At 35.2% G+C, this 13,976-nt stretch overlaps 1 protein-coding gene across 2 annotated transcripts in view; it reads left to right on the forward strand.

Moving 5' to 3' along the window:
* Window positions 1-702: 702 nt before the first annotated feature.
* Window positions 703-13,976, forward strand: part of CNTRL (centriolin) — a 75,759-nt gene continuing 62,485 nt past the window's right edge. The window contains exons 1-6 of one of the 2 annotated variants that reach the window (XM_006773994.2): window positions 703-958; window positions 2,811-2,941; window positions 5,933-6,063; window positions 7,409-7,550; window positions 9,497-9,683; window positions 12,986-13,179. In XM_006773994.2, the coding sequence (XP_006774057.1) occupies window positions 763-958; window positions 2,811-2,941; window positions 5,933-6,063; window positions 7,409-7,550; window positions 9,497-9,683; window positions 12,986-13,179 (981 nt within the window). In that variant the 5' untranslated portion in view covers window positions 703-762. Of the gene's footprint in view, window positions 959-2,810; window positions 2,942-5,932; window positions 6,064-7,408; window positions 7,551-9,496; window positions 9,684-12,985; window positions 13,180-13,976 lie in introns of those variants that run through there. The other variant, XM_015570642.1, reaches the window with a different exon arrangement.

A 13,976-nucleotide genomic window follows, 5' to 3' on the forward strand; every position in this document is an offset into this window, starting at 1 on the left:
TTCATAACAGTAGCAAAATTACAGTTATGAAGTAGCAATGAAAATAATTTTATGGTTGGGGGTCACCACAATATGAAGAACTGTATTAAAGGGTCGCAGCATTAGGAAGGTTGAGAACCACTGTTTAGATTGTTTAAAATGTGATTAGAGAGAGACGAGAAGAGACTTGAGGACTCTGACATTTAAAGATTGAATAGAGGAGTGTAAGCCAGCAAAGGAGGCTAAGGAGTGGCCAGGGAGGCAGGATGATACCTGGAGAGAGTAGTATCCCAGAAGCCAGAGGAAGAAACTGTTTTAGAAAGGAGAGTGTGCTCATCAGTATTAAGTACTGCTGGTTGCCACATATTTTCAGCCTCCTGCATTCTAGGACAGCGGTGGTCCTCAGACCACTGGTGGTCCATGAGGTTTGAAAGGTTGGCGACTACTGCTCTAGCACACCTTGCAGGTAGAAGGGGCTTTGTGACTAGTTCTGGCCAATAAATTGAAAACAGAAATGGAAAGTAGATCTGGCTGGAGCATGTGTCAATACAAGACCCTATGGAGGTCTCCTTTCCTTCTGGCAAAGTGATCGGCAATGTTTGAAATAGTGTCTGCTCTTGTCAGCGTAGTGTGGATCCTAGCATCTGTAGCTTCTGAGTTTATAACTTTGTAGTTTTGAAAATTCTAGAAATATATTAATTTGTTTTGATAGCTCTAAAAAACTAACCTTGTTAAATATACTGAAAACTCTTACAGGTTTTGGTGGACACTTGGCTGCTTGCAATGAGGAAAGGTTCTCAACAAAAATTTCCCAAGTCAAAAATGCCATCATCATCTCTTATGCCCAATATGAGATCTAGGTCACTTTCACCTTTAGGTGGATCCAAGACTCCACCTTTTCATTCTGGAGGACAGTGGTGTGAGCAAGTTGGGATTGCAGATGAAAACACTATACAGTTGAACTACCACGACCGTAGAGGTACCACATTCTAATCTAAGACTTTGACCACATACTCTTAAAGATGGAAAATAATGAACTTAACTATTTTGGGTCCAAATGTAACATATATCCTGGTACTAACTTGACCTATTGTTTTTATTGACAGACATTGTACAAGGACAGTGGAGGGTGGAGGCTCCTGGGTGAGGTTGAAGATGTCTGAAAAGTTTCAGAGAAGGGAGTTTCAGAAAGAGAAAACTTTATTTCTTATGGTGGGAGAGTGCCTTAAAGCTCATCTGCCAAATTTATCATAAGGGGGTTCACTGCAGAATGGAGTGCCTTAATTCCGTAGAAACATGTTACCTGCCCGTGGGCTATCCACCAGCTGCTTATTGGCAAGCTGCTTATTGTGAATGGACTAATTTCCATGTGAGGGCATATATATGTTCCACCAAGGTTTTTATTTTTTTCTTAAAAGCATTCTGTTAGTTTTGGAAAAAATAGATTTTTTTTCTAAGAATCTATTTAATTGATTAAATGTGAAAGAAAACTATAATTTATTTGCTAAGTCACTAAATCAGAACCATCAAACTCTCTTGACCTGAATATGTGATCAGTTTTTATTAATAAACATTATCAGCATTGAGTTTAGACTATACCCTTACTGTCAGTTGGTATACTATTATTTCTAATTTGATATTTTAGAATATTAGTCATTTTCTTTCCTAGAACAGCCAAATTACAGAAAAAGACTATGATTATTTATGAGTTAATATTACATTTCTTTGATAAATAATCATAGAGAGTCTTTGGCACACAACGTGGATCTGAACCCAGGATTAATTTTTTTCTGACTCGTAAAGAAAGAACCAAGAGGCAATTTTCTTTTTATGGTTGTTTGTAAACTGTAACATGGCTTACATAAACTCTGATGGCAATATCCAGAAAGGTATTAGGGCAGGATGTGTTATCCATCATGTTAGTACTTTATCTGTATAAAATGATAATGATCTTATTTATTTAAAAGCAACAAATTTGAGTTTCTCACTATTAAAAAAAATAGGAAAAGAGGATTTTTTAGAATTTAAGCGTTTTTTTGCCCTGACCGGTGTGGCTCAGTTGGTTGGAGCATTATCCTCTGCACCAAAAGGTCAAAGGTTCGAATCCTGGTCATGACACATAACCTAGGTTGTGGGTTTGATCCCTGGCTCTGGTCAGGTGGGTACAGGATTCAACCGATCGATGTTTCTCTCTCTCCCTTCTCCTCTCTAAAAATTATGAATGCGTCTTTGGATGAGGATTTTAAAAAAGAAAGAAGAATGTAGTGTTTTTGAACTTTAGATGGGAACAAACAATAAATAGTGCCAGTATTTTTTAATTACTAAAAACACCAGTGCTGCATATGATTAAAAGTTTAAGTTTTAGATTCATCTGCCAGGATTCAAGTTCTGGATTTCATATTGCTAGTTGCAAGACTTTGAACAAATTATACATTTTTAAATAAATGTGAATGGTAATTTCTATCTCAGAGATTTGTTGTACAAATTACATTTTTAAAATGTAAAGCATTTAGAATAAAGCTTGGAACACAGCTAATACAGAGTGGGGGCAAAAGTACATCTACAGTTATGAGTATTTGAAACAGAGTTTATTCTTGTATTATTACTGTAAATCTATTTTTGTTCCATACTGTATAGAGTATAATTTATGGTCATTATTATGAAATGCTATATAAAGTAAAATATTGTTAAAGTATTGCAATTAGAACTCGCCAGCTGTTTTTACATTTGCATGGCTTAAAAATTTTTTTGTTATTTAACATCAAAATAATTTGTTTTTCAGAATATTCATGTCTTCCTCAGCTGATAATGATTTGTATCTGTAATTTCAGAAGCTGGTTCACATGCAGGAGTCCGATACATTACAGAGGCTCTTATAAAAAAACTTACTAAACAGGACAATTTGGCTTTGGTAAAATCTCTGAACCTTTCACTTTCTAAAGAAGGTGGCAAGAAATTTAGGGTAAGTTACCAACATTTCTGAACATAGGCATTATTTTTTACGTTTCTGTGCTTTAAAACTGAGAAAAAAGATTATATTAGATTTACAGTAACATCTCATCCTAATGTCACCTAATTTGTAGCAGACCTTTTATTGTTTTCCCGTGAAATTTCTACATCAGAAGTATATGACATCTTTAAATTCATAAGTACCTATTATCTTATACATTATTGACTCTAGAGAAGAAGTTGGCATACTACAGTGTGCTAGATCAGGCTTGCTACTCACTTTTGTAAATAAAACTTTATTAGAACACAACCACACTCATATTGTCTGTGGTTGTTTTTACACTACAATGGCAGAGGTAAGCAGTTGTCACAGAGACTATGTCCCCACAAAGCCAAAAATATTTACTGTTTGGCTTCTTGCAGAAAAAGATTGCTGATCTCTTATTCATATAAACTATACAACATGAACACATTATAATAGACAACTTAATTTTTAAATTAAGAAATATAAACTTAAATGCCTACAACATTAGTCACAAAAATTAATCCCAGAAGGTTGAAGATCTTAATGAAAACAAAAGTCAACAAAAATGCTCTGAAAGTACTAGAGAAGAATGTAGGTGAATAAATTTCAAAATCTTGGCGTGGGAAGGCTCTTCTAAGCAAATACCAACCCTAATACCATAAAGAAAAATATTGACAGATGTAGCTTACATAAAGATTAAAAATTGTGTTTAATGAAAGATATTGTATAAAAAGTTAAAAGAAAAACAGCAAACTGGAAGGTAGTGTTTTCAACATATGTAACAATACCCACATACTATAAAGACTTCTACAATTCAGTAAGAGATAACAATGAAAAATGTTCAAAGGATATGACCAGGCATTCACAAAAGTATTATAAATGGCTAATATTAACATGAAGATGTGTTCAACTTTATTAATATCAAAGAAATGTGAAATAAAATTCATCAATTGATTGTATACTTACTGAGTTTGTACTCACCAACCCAGCAGTTCTCTTTGATATCTACTCTATTTGATACTATTTGCCCATGTATCTAAAAGTGTCTATATAGTTATGTTTATTAAACATTATTTAAAATAGACAAATTGGAAATAACCAAATGTCCATCAATAGGGGATTGTTACTAGTAAATAAATTATGGTGCAATAATAGACAATGGAATACTATTAAGTTTCTTTAAAAATAAGTTAGAGCTCTGTGCAGTAATGTTGGAGTATGTAAACGGCATATTTAATGAAAGAAAAAATTCTAAAACATTTTATATAGTAAGATCTCAAAATATTTTTTTTTAATTCTTTTTTTCTATATGTGTTATCTTTGAACAGTGGGATTTTTTTTTTTTTACAAGGGCCTGGTGACCTGATGAGAGCTTTTATTTGTTTTGTCTGAAATTTTTACTAGAATATATTTATGTCTTACTCATGTAGTTAAAAAGGAAAAAGAATAAATTCTGTAGTATAAAGGTCGCTAAAATGAAATATCAAATCAGTATATCTTTACTGTCTGATTATTATGTCAGGCATTACGTTAAGTTGTGGGAGTACATAGAGAAGTGAATAAGCTTAGTTTCTAGTCTCTGGGAATTTAGAGTTTAGCGTGAAGAATGCCTAGGATTAAGAGGAGAAATAATGAAGGAGAACCATAGAGCAGGGGAGAGGCCAAACAGGTGAGAACTGAAGGCAGGAAAGGATGATATGAAATGTCACAGGACAGTCAAATAGGGTGAAAATTTAGAAGTCACTTGGATTTAGCAATTAAAAAGCCCTTCCTTCTACTTCTCAAATCTACCAACTTCATTTTTTCAGGGCTTTTACATCTTTTTTCTCTGCCTCCATCTGTTCACACACCTAGCTTCTTGTTGTTAAAGTCTCAACTCAGTGTACTTCCTCTGTGAGCCTTCTCTCACCACCCAATCACAATTAGCCACCTTCTCCTCAGTCACTCTCTCTTATTTCAGTCAACAAATATTTTAGTACCCATTATGTGCCAACAACAAATAAAAAAGAAAAACCCTGTCCTCTTAGTGCCTTGTATTCTGTCATATCATGTTATCTTTATTTTCTTGTTAGGATACTTCACTCTCTGAAAATTTTATTTATTTTTTATTTGCTTATTGGCTTTCTCTGTGAATGAAAATAATAACCTTGTTTTTCTAATTCATCACCATATTTCTAGTACCTGAACAGCTCTTGGCAAACACATATTCATAAATATTTGTGTAAGGGATGAATGATCTTGGAGAGAACTGTTTGAATACCTAGTAAGGGCAGAAGATACATTGCCTTACCAATAGAATAAGAGTGAATGGGAGGCAGAATGAGCAAGTGTATATAACTCTTGTGAGAACATGGTGGCAAATGAGAGATAAGATGATGCTTGATAGGAAAACAAGTTCAGTCTGAGCTGATCTGTATTATATAGAAGAGGTTGAGTATATTGAACATAGGCTTCTGCAGCCAGGCAGTTGTCTAGTTTACTGGTATATCCATTGCCTGGTGACATATCTGGTATGTAATAAGTATGTAATGAATATCTGTTAAATAGTGACTGCTTTTAAACTTGAGGGCAAGATCCAGGAGAGAGAAAGAGATTGAAGATGCAAGAGTATGGGGAGAGGAGATGGGTAAGGTTACGCAAGAGCCCAAGTCCCTTGCTGAACTTTGAAGAAAGGAGAGGAGAGAGGGAGAAACATGAAAAAGTTAAGATGGAGGAAAAAGTTAAGTTGAGGTGGGGAAATCTTGTTGGATAGTCTTGCACTTCTTAGTATATAGGTAGTGTTTTCCACTTGGAGAGTTTGTGGGCTTGAGGAGAGCCGCTACTCCTGGTCAGGAGAGCCCCGCCAAGGCCTTGTCCAGGACAGCAGTAAGGGCTTATTCTCATGACTGATCAAAATCGCCTCTGATACATGTATTTATATGTTGTGCTTATGTCAGGACTTCTGTTGTATAAAATATTTATTCATTTGTTTTCAATTAGTATATCGAAAATTTGGAAAAATGTGTTAAACTTGAAGTACTGAATCTCAGCCATAATCTAATAGGGAAGATTGAAAAGTTGGATAAGCTGTTAAAATTACGTGAACTCAACTTATCCTATAACAAGATCTGGTAAGTAGGTACTTCTTTAGGTAGCATTGCAGGGTCATTGTCTTTGTTAAAGAGGTAGATTAATGCTGCCCACGTTACTGAAAGAAATCTTTGAAACAGCAGGCACTTTGATCCTTGATTCATTGATAATCTGGCCCTTCACAAATAGTAATTGCCTTCATGTTTTGGCATTACTAAAGTACGGAATAATATCTATAGAGTGTTATCAAAGGAGATATGTTTTTTGAGTACCAAATTTTATCTTAATTCCATTTTTGACAGGAAGTTTTCCCAGGTAGTCTTTTGATTCATTGCCTATTAAGAAAGTTGACATGAAGCAGTATGTTTTAACTCTCTCATTTTGATGCTAAAGATATTTCAACTCGTTTTCATCCTGTGTGTTTATCCTGATGTTCTTTGCTTATTAATATAAGAAATATACTCCCAATCTTGTTTCCATTTCATAATTTGTATTACTGTAAGGTAGAAACATAATAAAGTTGACTGGCTAAAACTGCACATAAAAACTTGTTATATACAAAATGATACAAATGTTTTTGCATCTGTATACTTTTCCTACATTAGACTTGGTATACATAATGACCAAAAAACTAACAGTGGCAGAAGTTCTAATATGACAGAAATAAATGGGAAAATAACTGGTTAATGGATCAAATCCTTAATATAAAGTTTGTATAAAAATAATCTCGATAAAAAATAATTTCAATAAAATTAATATGAAAATAAAGAAGCTTGGAAGTATTTGCCCAGTATACTTTCCTCTTGACCAAGTAATGAAATTGACAATTAAATTGGAATTAACTTGGGAAAATATTTCATCAGTGATAATTCATCACTATGGTGATAAATGTTTTATTAATTTAAATATTTTCATTAAAATATTTATGTTTCTAAATACAGTATTATTCTGGGGAGTCCACAAGCCCAAAACAGCAGGCCTATTCTGCTTGCGTAGCTAATCTTTTGGTAATGATTTAAGGTAATAAGGATATCTTCTCTTGTGCAGGGCTGTAATGCATAGCCCTGTGTGCTGTTGAGTTTTCCAGCTTTCCCACTGCTAGTACTCTTACAGTGGCCGGTAAGAATGCCCTTCTTTTCTGTGGGATCATAAAGTTTGATAGTAAGACAGGTAGGATTCCTGGCAACAGTCATAAAGAGCTTACCAAAACTGTTGTTGTAGATTTATTTTTAGCTGCTTTTTTGGGTTCTCACTTATGAAGAGGATTGATAAATTATAATTATGAAAAGTAATCCCACATAAAACAAAGTCTGTTAATTCTAAAAATACAGTAGAAGAACTCTATTATGGTACTTACTTAGTTTGACTTTACCCTTTGGTTTCCAGCAAAATTGAAGGCATAGAACATATGTGTAATCTGCAAAAGCTAAACCTTGCAGGAAATGAAATTGAACATATTCCAGCATGGTTAGGGAGGAAGTTAAAATCTTTGCGAGTCCTCAATCTGAAAGGCAACAAGATATCATCGGTAAGTTATTCAAAGAAGCAAGAATGTTTTTCAATTTTTTGGGCTTATTGAAAAAATGATTAAAATTTAAGTTTTAAAAAATATGTAATACTCTTTGTAATACTTTAAGCAATAAATAATAATAAATAAATAAATAAATAAATAAATTTAAAAAATGGGGTCTCTTAAGGTCAATGGTCTTTTGATGAAACATTTAATTCAAACATAGCCCTGGATTCTCGGGTAATTAAATATAAGCAGTTCTGGTTTTACAAGGTTCCATGGTAACTGAGAGTTGACCTCTTAACATTTTCACATACTTCATTTTATTTGAGACGGAGAACACTTGTTAAGGTGAGAGTGCAGGGATTCTTTTTACAAAATACTCTGAGATAGGTACTGTAGTTTTATTCCCATTTTAAAGTAAAGTCTCAGAGAGGATAAGTCTCTTACTTAAAATCACACACCTTGTACCAGGATTCAGGCCACTGAATGCCTGGAATAGATTTCTTTTTTTCAAATGTATGAATTAACCTCGATAATAGTTTTAGGAGGTTAATTACTAGCTTTTTATAATAGTGATTTTATCATGGTTCACATAATCTGATGATGTATATTTTTCTGTTGAGTATAACTTATGATTTTATTTGATATACAGTTAGATGTTCAATAAACATTACTAAGTAAAAACATTAATATATTTACATCTGTATTAAAATTGGAACAATCTGTTGTAATTTAAAGAACATCAGTCTTAAAATAGAAAATAAAAGATGTGCCTTCTAATATGTGTCTAGACTTGCCTTCTATGACCTTGGAGAATTCCTTCATCTCTCAAAAACTCAACTGTTTACTTGGAGAAAACAATTTCTACCCTGCCTCCTTTACAGGAGTGTTTATAAGCTCAGATGAAATGATAGATGTGAAAATACTTTAAAATAGTAACTCTAAGGTTGTATTCCTTAAACCTTTGTTCGTGGAAGCCAACAATAATAAACAACACTTGTTTAATGCTGTTCAGTTAACACTGTCTATGTTTTCTTATTTCATCTTTATAAAGATCTGATAAGGTGACAGCCCAAGAGCCTCAGAGCCCCAAGCCCCATGCCGTGTTGCACAGCCTAACCTTGGAACTCTTAGGGCTTATGGGCTGATAAGAGGAGAGAGCCATGAATCCAAAGGTTGCCACAAATATTCCTCAAATAGTTGATCCTTAGATAGTACTAAACATCAGCTGATGTCAACAGGAACATCTTTCAATAAATACTTATGATTATTTCTAATTTTGTTTTTTTTGTTTTTAAATATATTTTATTGAGTTTTTACAGAGAGGAAAGGAGAGAGAGAGAGATAGAGAGTTAGAAACATCGATGAGAGAGAAACATCGATCAGCTGCCTCCCGCACATCCCCCACTGGGGAAGTGCGCGCAACCCAGGCACATGCCCCTGACCGGAATCGAACCTGGGACCCTTCAGTCCGCAGGCCGATGCTCTATCCACTGAGCCAAACCAGTTTCGGCTATTTCTAATTTTGTATCACTTTCTTATCCCACTTCATATTTGACACTAGAGGCCCAGTGCATGAAAGTCGTGTACTTGGGGAGTGGGGGTCCCTCTTGCAGTCCGGGAGCCCTCGGGGGATGTCCAACTAATGGCTTCGGTCCATCAGTCGGACATCCTTAGTGCTGCCACAGAGGCAGGAGAGGCTCCCGCCACTGCTGCTGTGCTCACCAGCCATGAGCCTGGCTTCTGGCTGAGCCGTGCTCCCCCTGTGGGAGCGCACTGACCACCAGAGGGCAGCTCCTGCATTGAGCGTCTGTCTCCTGGTGGTCAATGCATGTCATAGTGACTGGTCGTTCCGCCATTTGGTCGATTTGCATATTAGACTTTTATCATATAGGATTACTTCTGTTAGGTATGTTTATGATTTTTAAATTATACCAATAATTTTATATATATCATTTCAGCTTCAAGATATAAGCAGATTGAAACCACTTCAAGATTTAACTTCTCTGATCCTAGTTGAAAATCCAGTTGTGACCCTTCCTCATTATCTCCAGTTTACCATTTTTCACCTCCGTTCACTGGAAAGTTTGGAAGGTCAGCCAGTAACCACTCAGAAGAGACAGGAAGCTTTTGAGAGATTCAGTTTAGGTAAAGTAACATTAAAAATTTTTTGGGGGGTGGGAGAGTAGATAATTTAGAACTTACCCAGAGAAATATATTATGAATTTTATAATGCTGTTAAAATTTGCACCATAAATGGAAATGGCACCATAAATCAATTAATTTAACAAATAGTCATTGAGTCAGGCACTGAATCTGGTACCCAGGACACAATGGTGAGCAAGGCATATAGTACTGGCTTTTGTGCAACTTGCATTTTAGTGGAGAAGATGGACAAAAGATAAGTAAACACTGATAAAGTAGCAGTGGAGATCCCGTTTTTGGGGAAAGTGGTGTAAAGAAATGGCTCTCTGAGGAAGTAACATTTAAGCTGATGGCAAAGGCAACAATGGAGCGTGAAAAGGAACAGCTTATACTTTGAGGTTGGATAGACCTTGTTGAGTTAGGGAACTGAAAGAAGATCAGTATGACTGGAGGGATAGCTCATGAAAAAGTTTGGAGTGATGGGGTGGGGTGAGATAGGACAGGTCCGTAGGGTTTGAATTTGACTTCAGGTGCAGAAGAAAGCCATTGACAGTTTTTAATTGTCATGAGCAAGTTTATTATATATTAAGATTATTTTTTATGCAGTATGGAGAATGATTTGGAGCAGAGCAAAATAGAGCTATAGGGACATATGAGAAGGCTATTGGAGAAATCTAGGCTAGAAATGTTGATGGGTTGTATTTAGGTGGTGGGTATGGTATCGATGGATCAGTTTTGGAGGTTCAGCGGCACTTTCTAATGGATTGGAAATTCCCAAACATTTGACTTGAGTAAGTGCTTGGATGGTGATGTTATATATAAAAATGGGAGAACTTGGAATGCTGAATTTAAATGTGAGACAGACAAGAAGAATTAGAAATGTGAGTCTGGAGTTCAAAGAGATAAGTACTAGAGATATAAATTTAGGAGTCATCAGCATAAAAATAATTTAATTCCACCAAAATCAATGAGCTCACTCAGGCAGGTGTTGGGATGAGCAAGAAGGAGAGCCAGCTAAGGAAACTTAGAAAGAGAGGTCAGCAAGGTAGGAGAAAACCAAGAAATAGTGGGTTGCAAAAGCCTACAGAGGAAGGTTTCAAGAGAGGAAGTGGCCAGCTCTGTTGAATGTTGCTGATACAGGAAGAAGTAAAATGAGCACAGAGAAGTGCCTTAGATTGGCAACATAGGATGATCTTGACAAGAGAAGTTAAGGCGTGGTTAGGACAAATGCTAGCTTATAGATAGAAGAGTGAATGGGAAGAAGACATTTGGGTTAAGATTTGAAATTTCCTCTCCTCATGCCTAATAAGTGAGTTTTAAAAGTTAAAAATTTAAAAAGTTTCACCAATAGCTTCTAGACCAGGAAGTGAGGCAGAAGCCACCTCAAAATTAGTAATTAAAGAAACAAGAGTGGAGAGAGAAATCATGGCTCAGTTCTTTTGATCCTTGAGAAAAGATGGAGATGAGAGCAGAGAAAAAAGAAAGAAAGTCTTTTAATAAAAGAGGAACGGACACTTTCTCCATCAGAAGGGAGAGAAGATGTGTGCAAGTGTGGGAAGTTTTGTTGCTTTAATGGTGGGAAAATGAGGAAGTTTCCACTGGTGGGGTCTGTTCTGTCATGAAATATGAGGTCATCAATTGAGAAAGAAAATAGAAGGAATATGGGGATGGGGTTGTAGAGAAAGAGGAAGGTATGAAATATCCATTTTAGAATGTTAGGAAATGAGCTTGTGTATTCAACCATTTGAAATTGATGTTAGTCTACGTTGACTTATAAAAATGAAGGTTTCACCTGCTGGTGTGGCTCAATGGTTGAGCATCAATCTATGAACCAGGATTTCTGGTCAGGGCACATGCCGGGGTTGCAGGCTTGATCCCCAGTGGGAGGCGTGCAGGAGACAGCCAATTGGAAATTCTCTCTCATCATTGGTATTTTTATCTCTCTCTCCCTCTCCCTTCTTCTCTGAAATCAATAAAAATACACTTAAAAAAAATGAAGTTTTCATATGGTTTGAACCAAAACTTGAGAAAGATAAATTTGTACTAGTGTGGGATTCCCCCTAACTCCACATTTATTACCCTGAAATTTATGTTTTAGAATCATTAAAAATATAAATAATAACAAAAGAATATAAATAATGCAAAGGAAAGTCATCATATAAGTATAGTCTTGGGGAAAATGTTTAAATTACGATTCATTTATGACTTGGAATATTTATTAAGAGCCTTTAATATGCTGAGCTCTTGGAATTCACTGGTGAGCCAGATAGGTGCATTTTCTGCTTTCACAAAGCTTTAGTGGGGAAGGCAGATAGCCAAACTATTTGATCACATTGTACAATTCCCTGTGTAATGAAGGGCATAACAGAGGTGCAGGGTGGTCTGAGAGCATTCCTGAGCCTGGGGCAAAGGAAGAGTTAGGGAGACTTTTCAAAATATTTCTAAAACTAAGACATGGAGGATGCAAAATAGGCTAGTTATAGATAGAAGAAGACAGTTCCAAGTGGAAGGTATTAGTAAAAGCCTGCAGGTGAGAAGAGGAATTACAAATTTGAAGAATTAGAATCATTTCAGAAAGGCTGCAGTGAGGTGTACTTGCAAGTGAGCCTGGAGAGGGAGTTTGGGACCAAATCATGGAAGAGCCTTGTCGTCATTCTTGTAGGCTTTTTGGATCCTATCCTGAGCATAATGGGGAGCAGCCTTTGAAGGATTTTAAGATAGTATAGTATTTTGTAAACATGCTTGCAGCATCCTTTAGTATGTAATTACTAATATAAAATAAAAAGCATATTTTTTATAAGAGAATGGGAAAAAACTTCATTCATCAATACACTAATTGAATCAAATACTTGGAAGAAAAATCTTTATCTTTAAAATTGTTATCCAAATGATGACTTCTTACCTCTTAATTAAATCACTTTAGTTCAAGATAGTCTTCCCCCCCAAAAAAACAAAGTTATTCATAGTGAATAATGTTTTAAAATGGATTTTTAGAGAGAGGAAGAGGAAGAGGGAGAGAGAGAGAGAGAGAGAGAGAGAGAGAAGAGAGACTGAGCTCCGTTGCCTCCCGTATGCACCTGACTCCCATATGCGCCTAACCAAGGATCAAACCTGCAGCCCAGTATGTGCCCTGACTGGAAATCAAACTGCCACCACACCAGCCAGGGCTCATAGTGAATAATTTTAAAAGTAGAATTCTATTTACACTATTCTAAGAGTTCTTTTGCTTTTAGTTAAGTAATATTCTTACCTTTCTTCGACTAGGAAATATAATGTTCAATAAACTATTAAATTTGTATTGGCAGAAGAAATAGAAAGATTGGAAAAAGACCTGGAAAAGAAGATAATGGAAACTGAAGAGCTGAAGAGCAAACAAACAAAGTTCTTGGAGGAAATTAAAAATCAAGATAAATTGAACAAATCATTAAAAGAGGAGGCCATGTTACAAAAACAGAGCTGCGAGGAGCTAGAGAGTAACCTAAACACGAAAAATGAATTGGTAAGTTCATATTTTACATTGCTTTGACTATTTATGTTCTCTTGAAATAGAGAATTTTTTGTTCTTGGGTTTAAAAACACAACTTCCTGACCACAGAATGGGGAAGATGTGGTTTAACAGAAATATATGCAGAAGATTTTACAAGTTGTATTTGACTGGGTACTGTATGATATGGCTGCCCAAAAGATGAATGCTATCTTCAACTGCACTATGTGAAGTGCAGTACCTAGAACAAAGGAGGGAAGTGAAGCCTCTCACTCTGAGGAGCTGGTCAGACTGCCCATAGATGTGTATATTTTTTTAACAACAACATTGTTGGTGAGATTGTACGCTGGCAAAAACTTTCAGAAGGCAATTTGGCAAAATTATCCAAATTTAAATGGACATACCTAAGTCCTATATATTGGAAATATTATATGTAAGTGTTTATATAACATTTATTTATTATTATATACTTGTTATAACATTATATAATCTATATTTCCAATAAGATGTTCTGTAGAAATGGTAGCAAGAATATGTTGTAAAGATATTGTATATAAATATGCATATATATATATATATTCACACAAAGACATTCCCTGGAATATTGTTTATATTAGCAAACTATGAATAATAACTAAATTGTCTCTCTGTATATCTATGTGGTAGAATAATCTTGTTAAATATTAAAATGAGGTAGAGCTCTATGTCCTGATATGGAAGGATGTCTAAAACATTACTATTGAAAAAAAATGCTATAAAATAGTATATCAAGGATGATCCTATATATAAAGATAGTATATAATAGTATCAGT

This window comes from Myotis davidii, unplaced genomic scaffold, assembly GCF_000327345.1.
Source record: "Myotis davidii unplaced genomic scaffold, ASM32734v1 scaffold964, whole genome shotgun sequence".
Lineage (NCBI taxonomy): Eukaryota > Metazoa > Chordata > Mammalia > Chiroptera > Vespertilionidae > Myotis > Myotis davidii.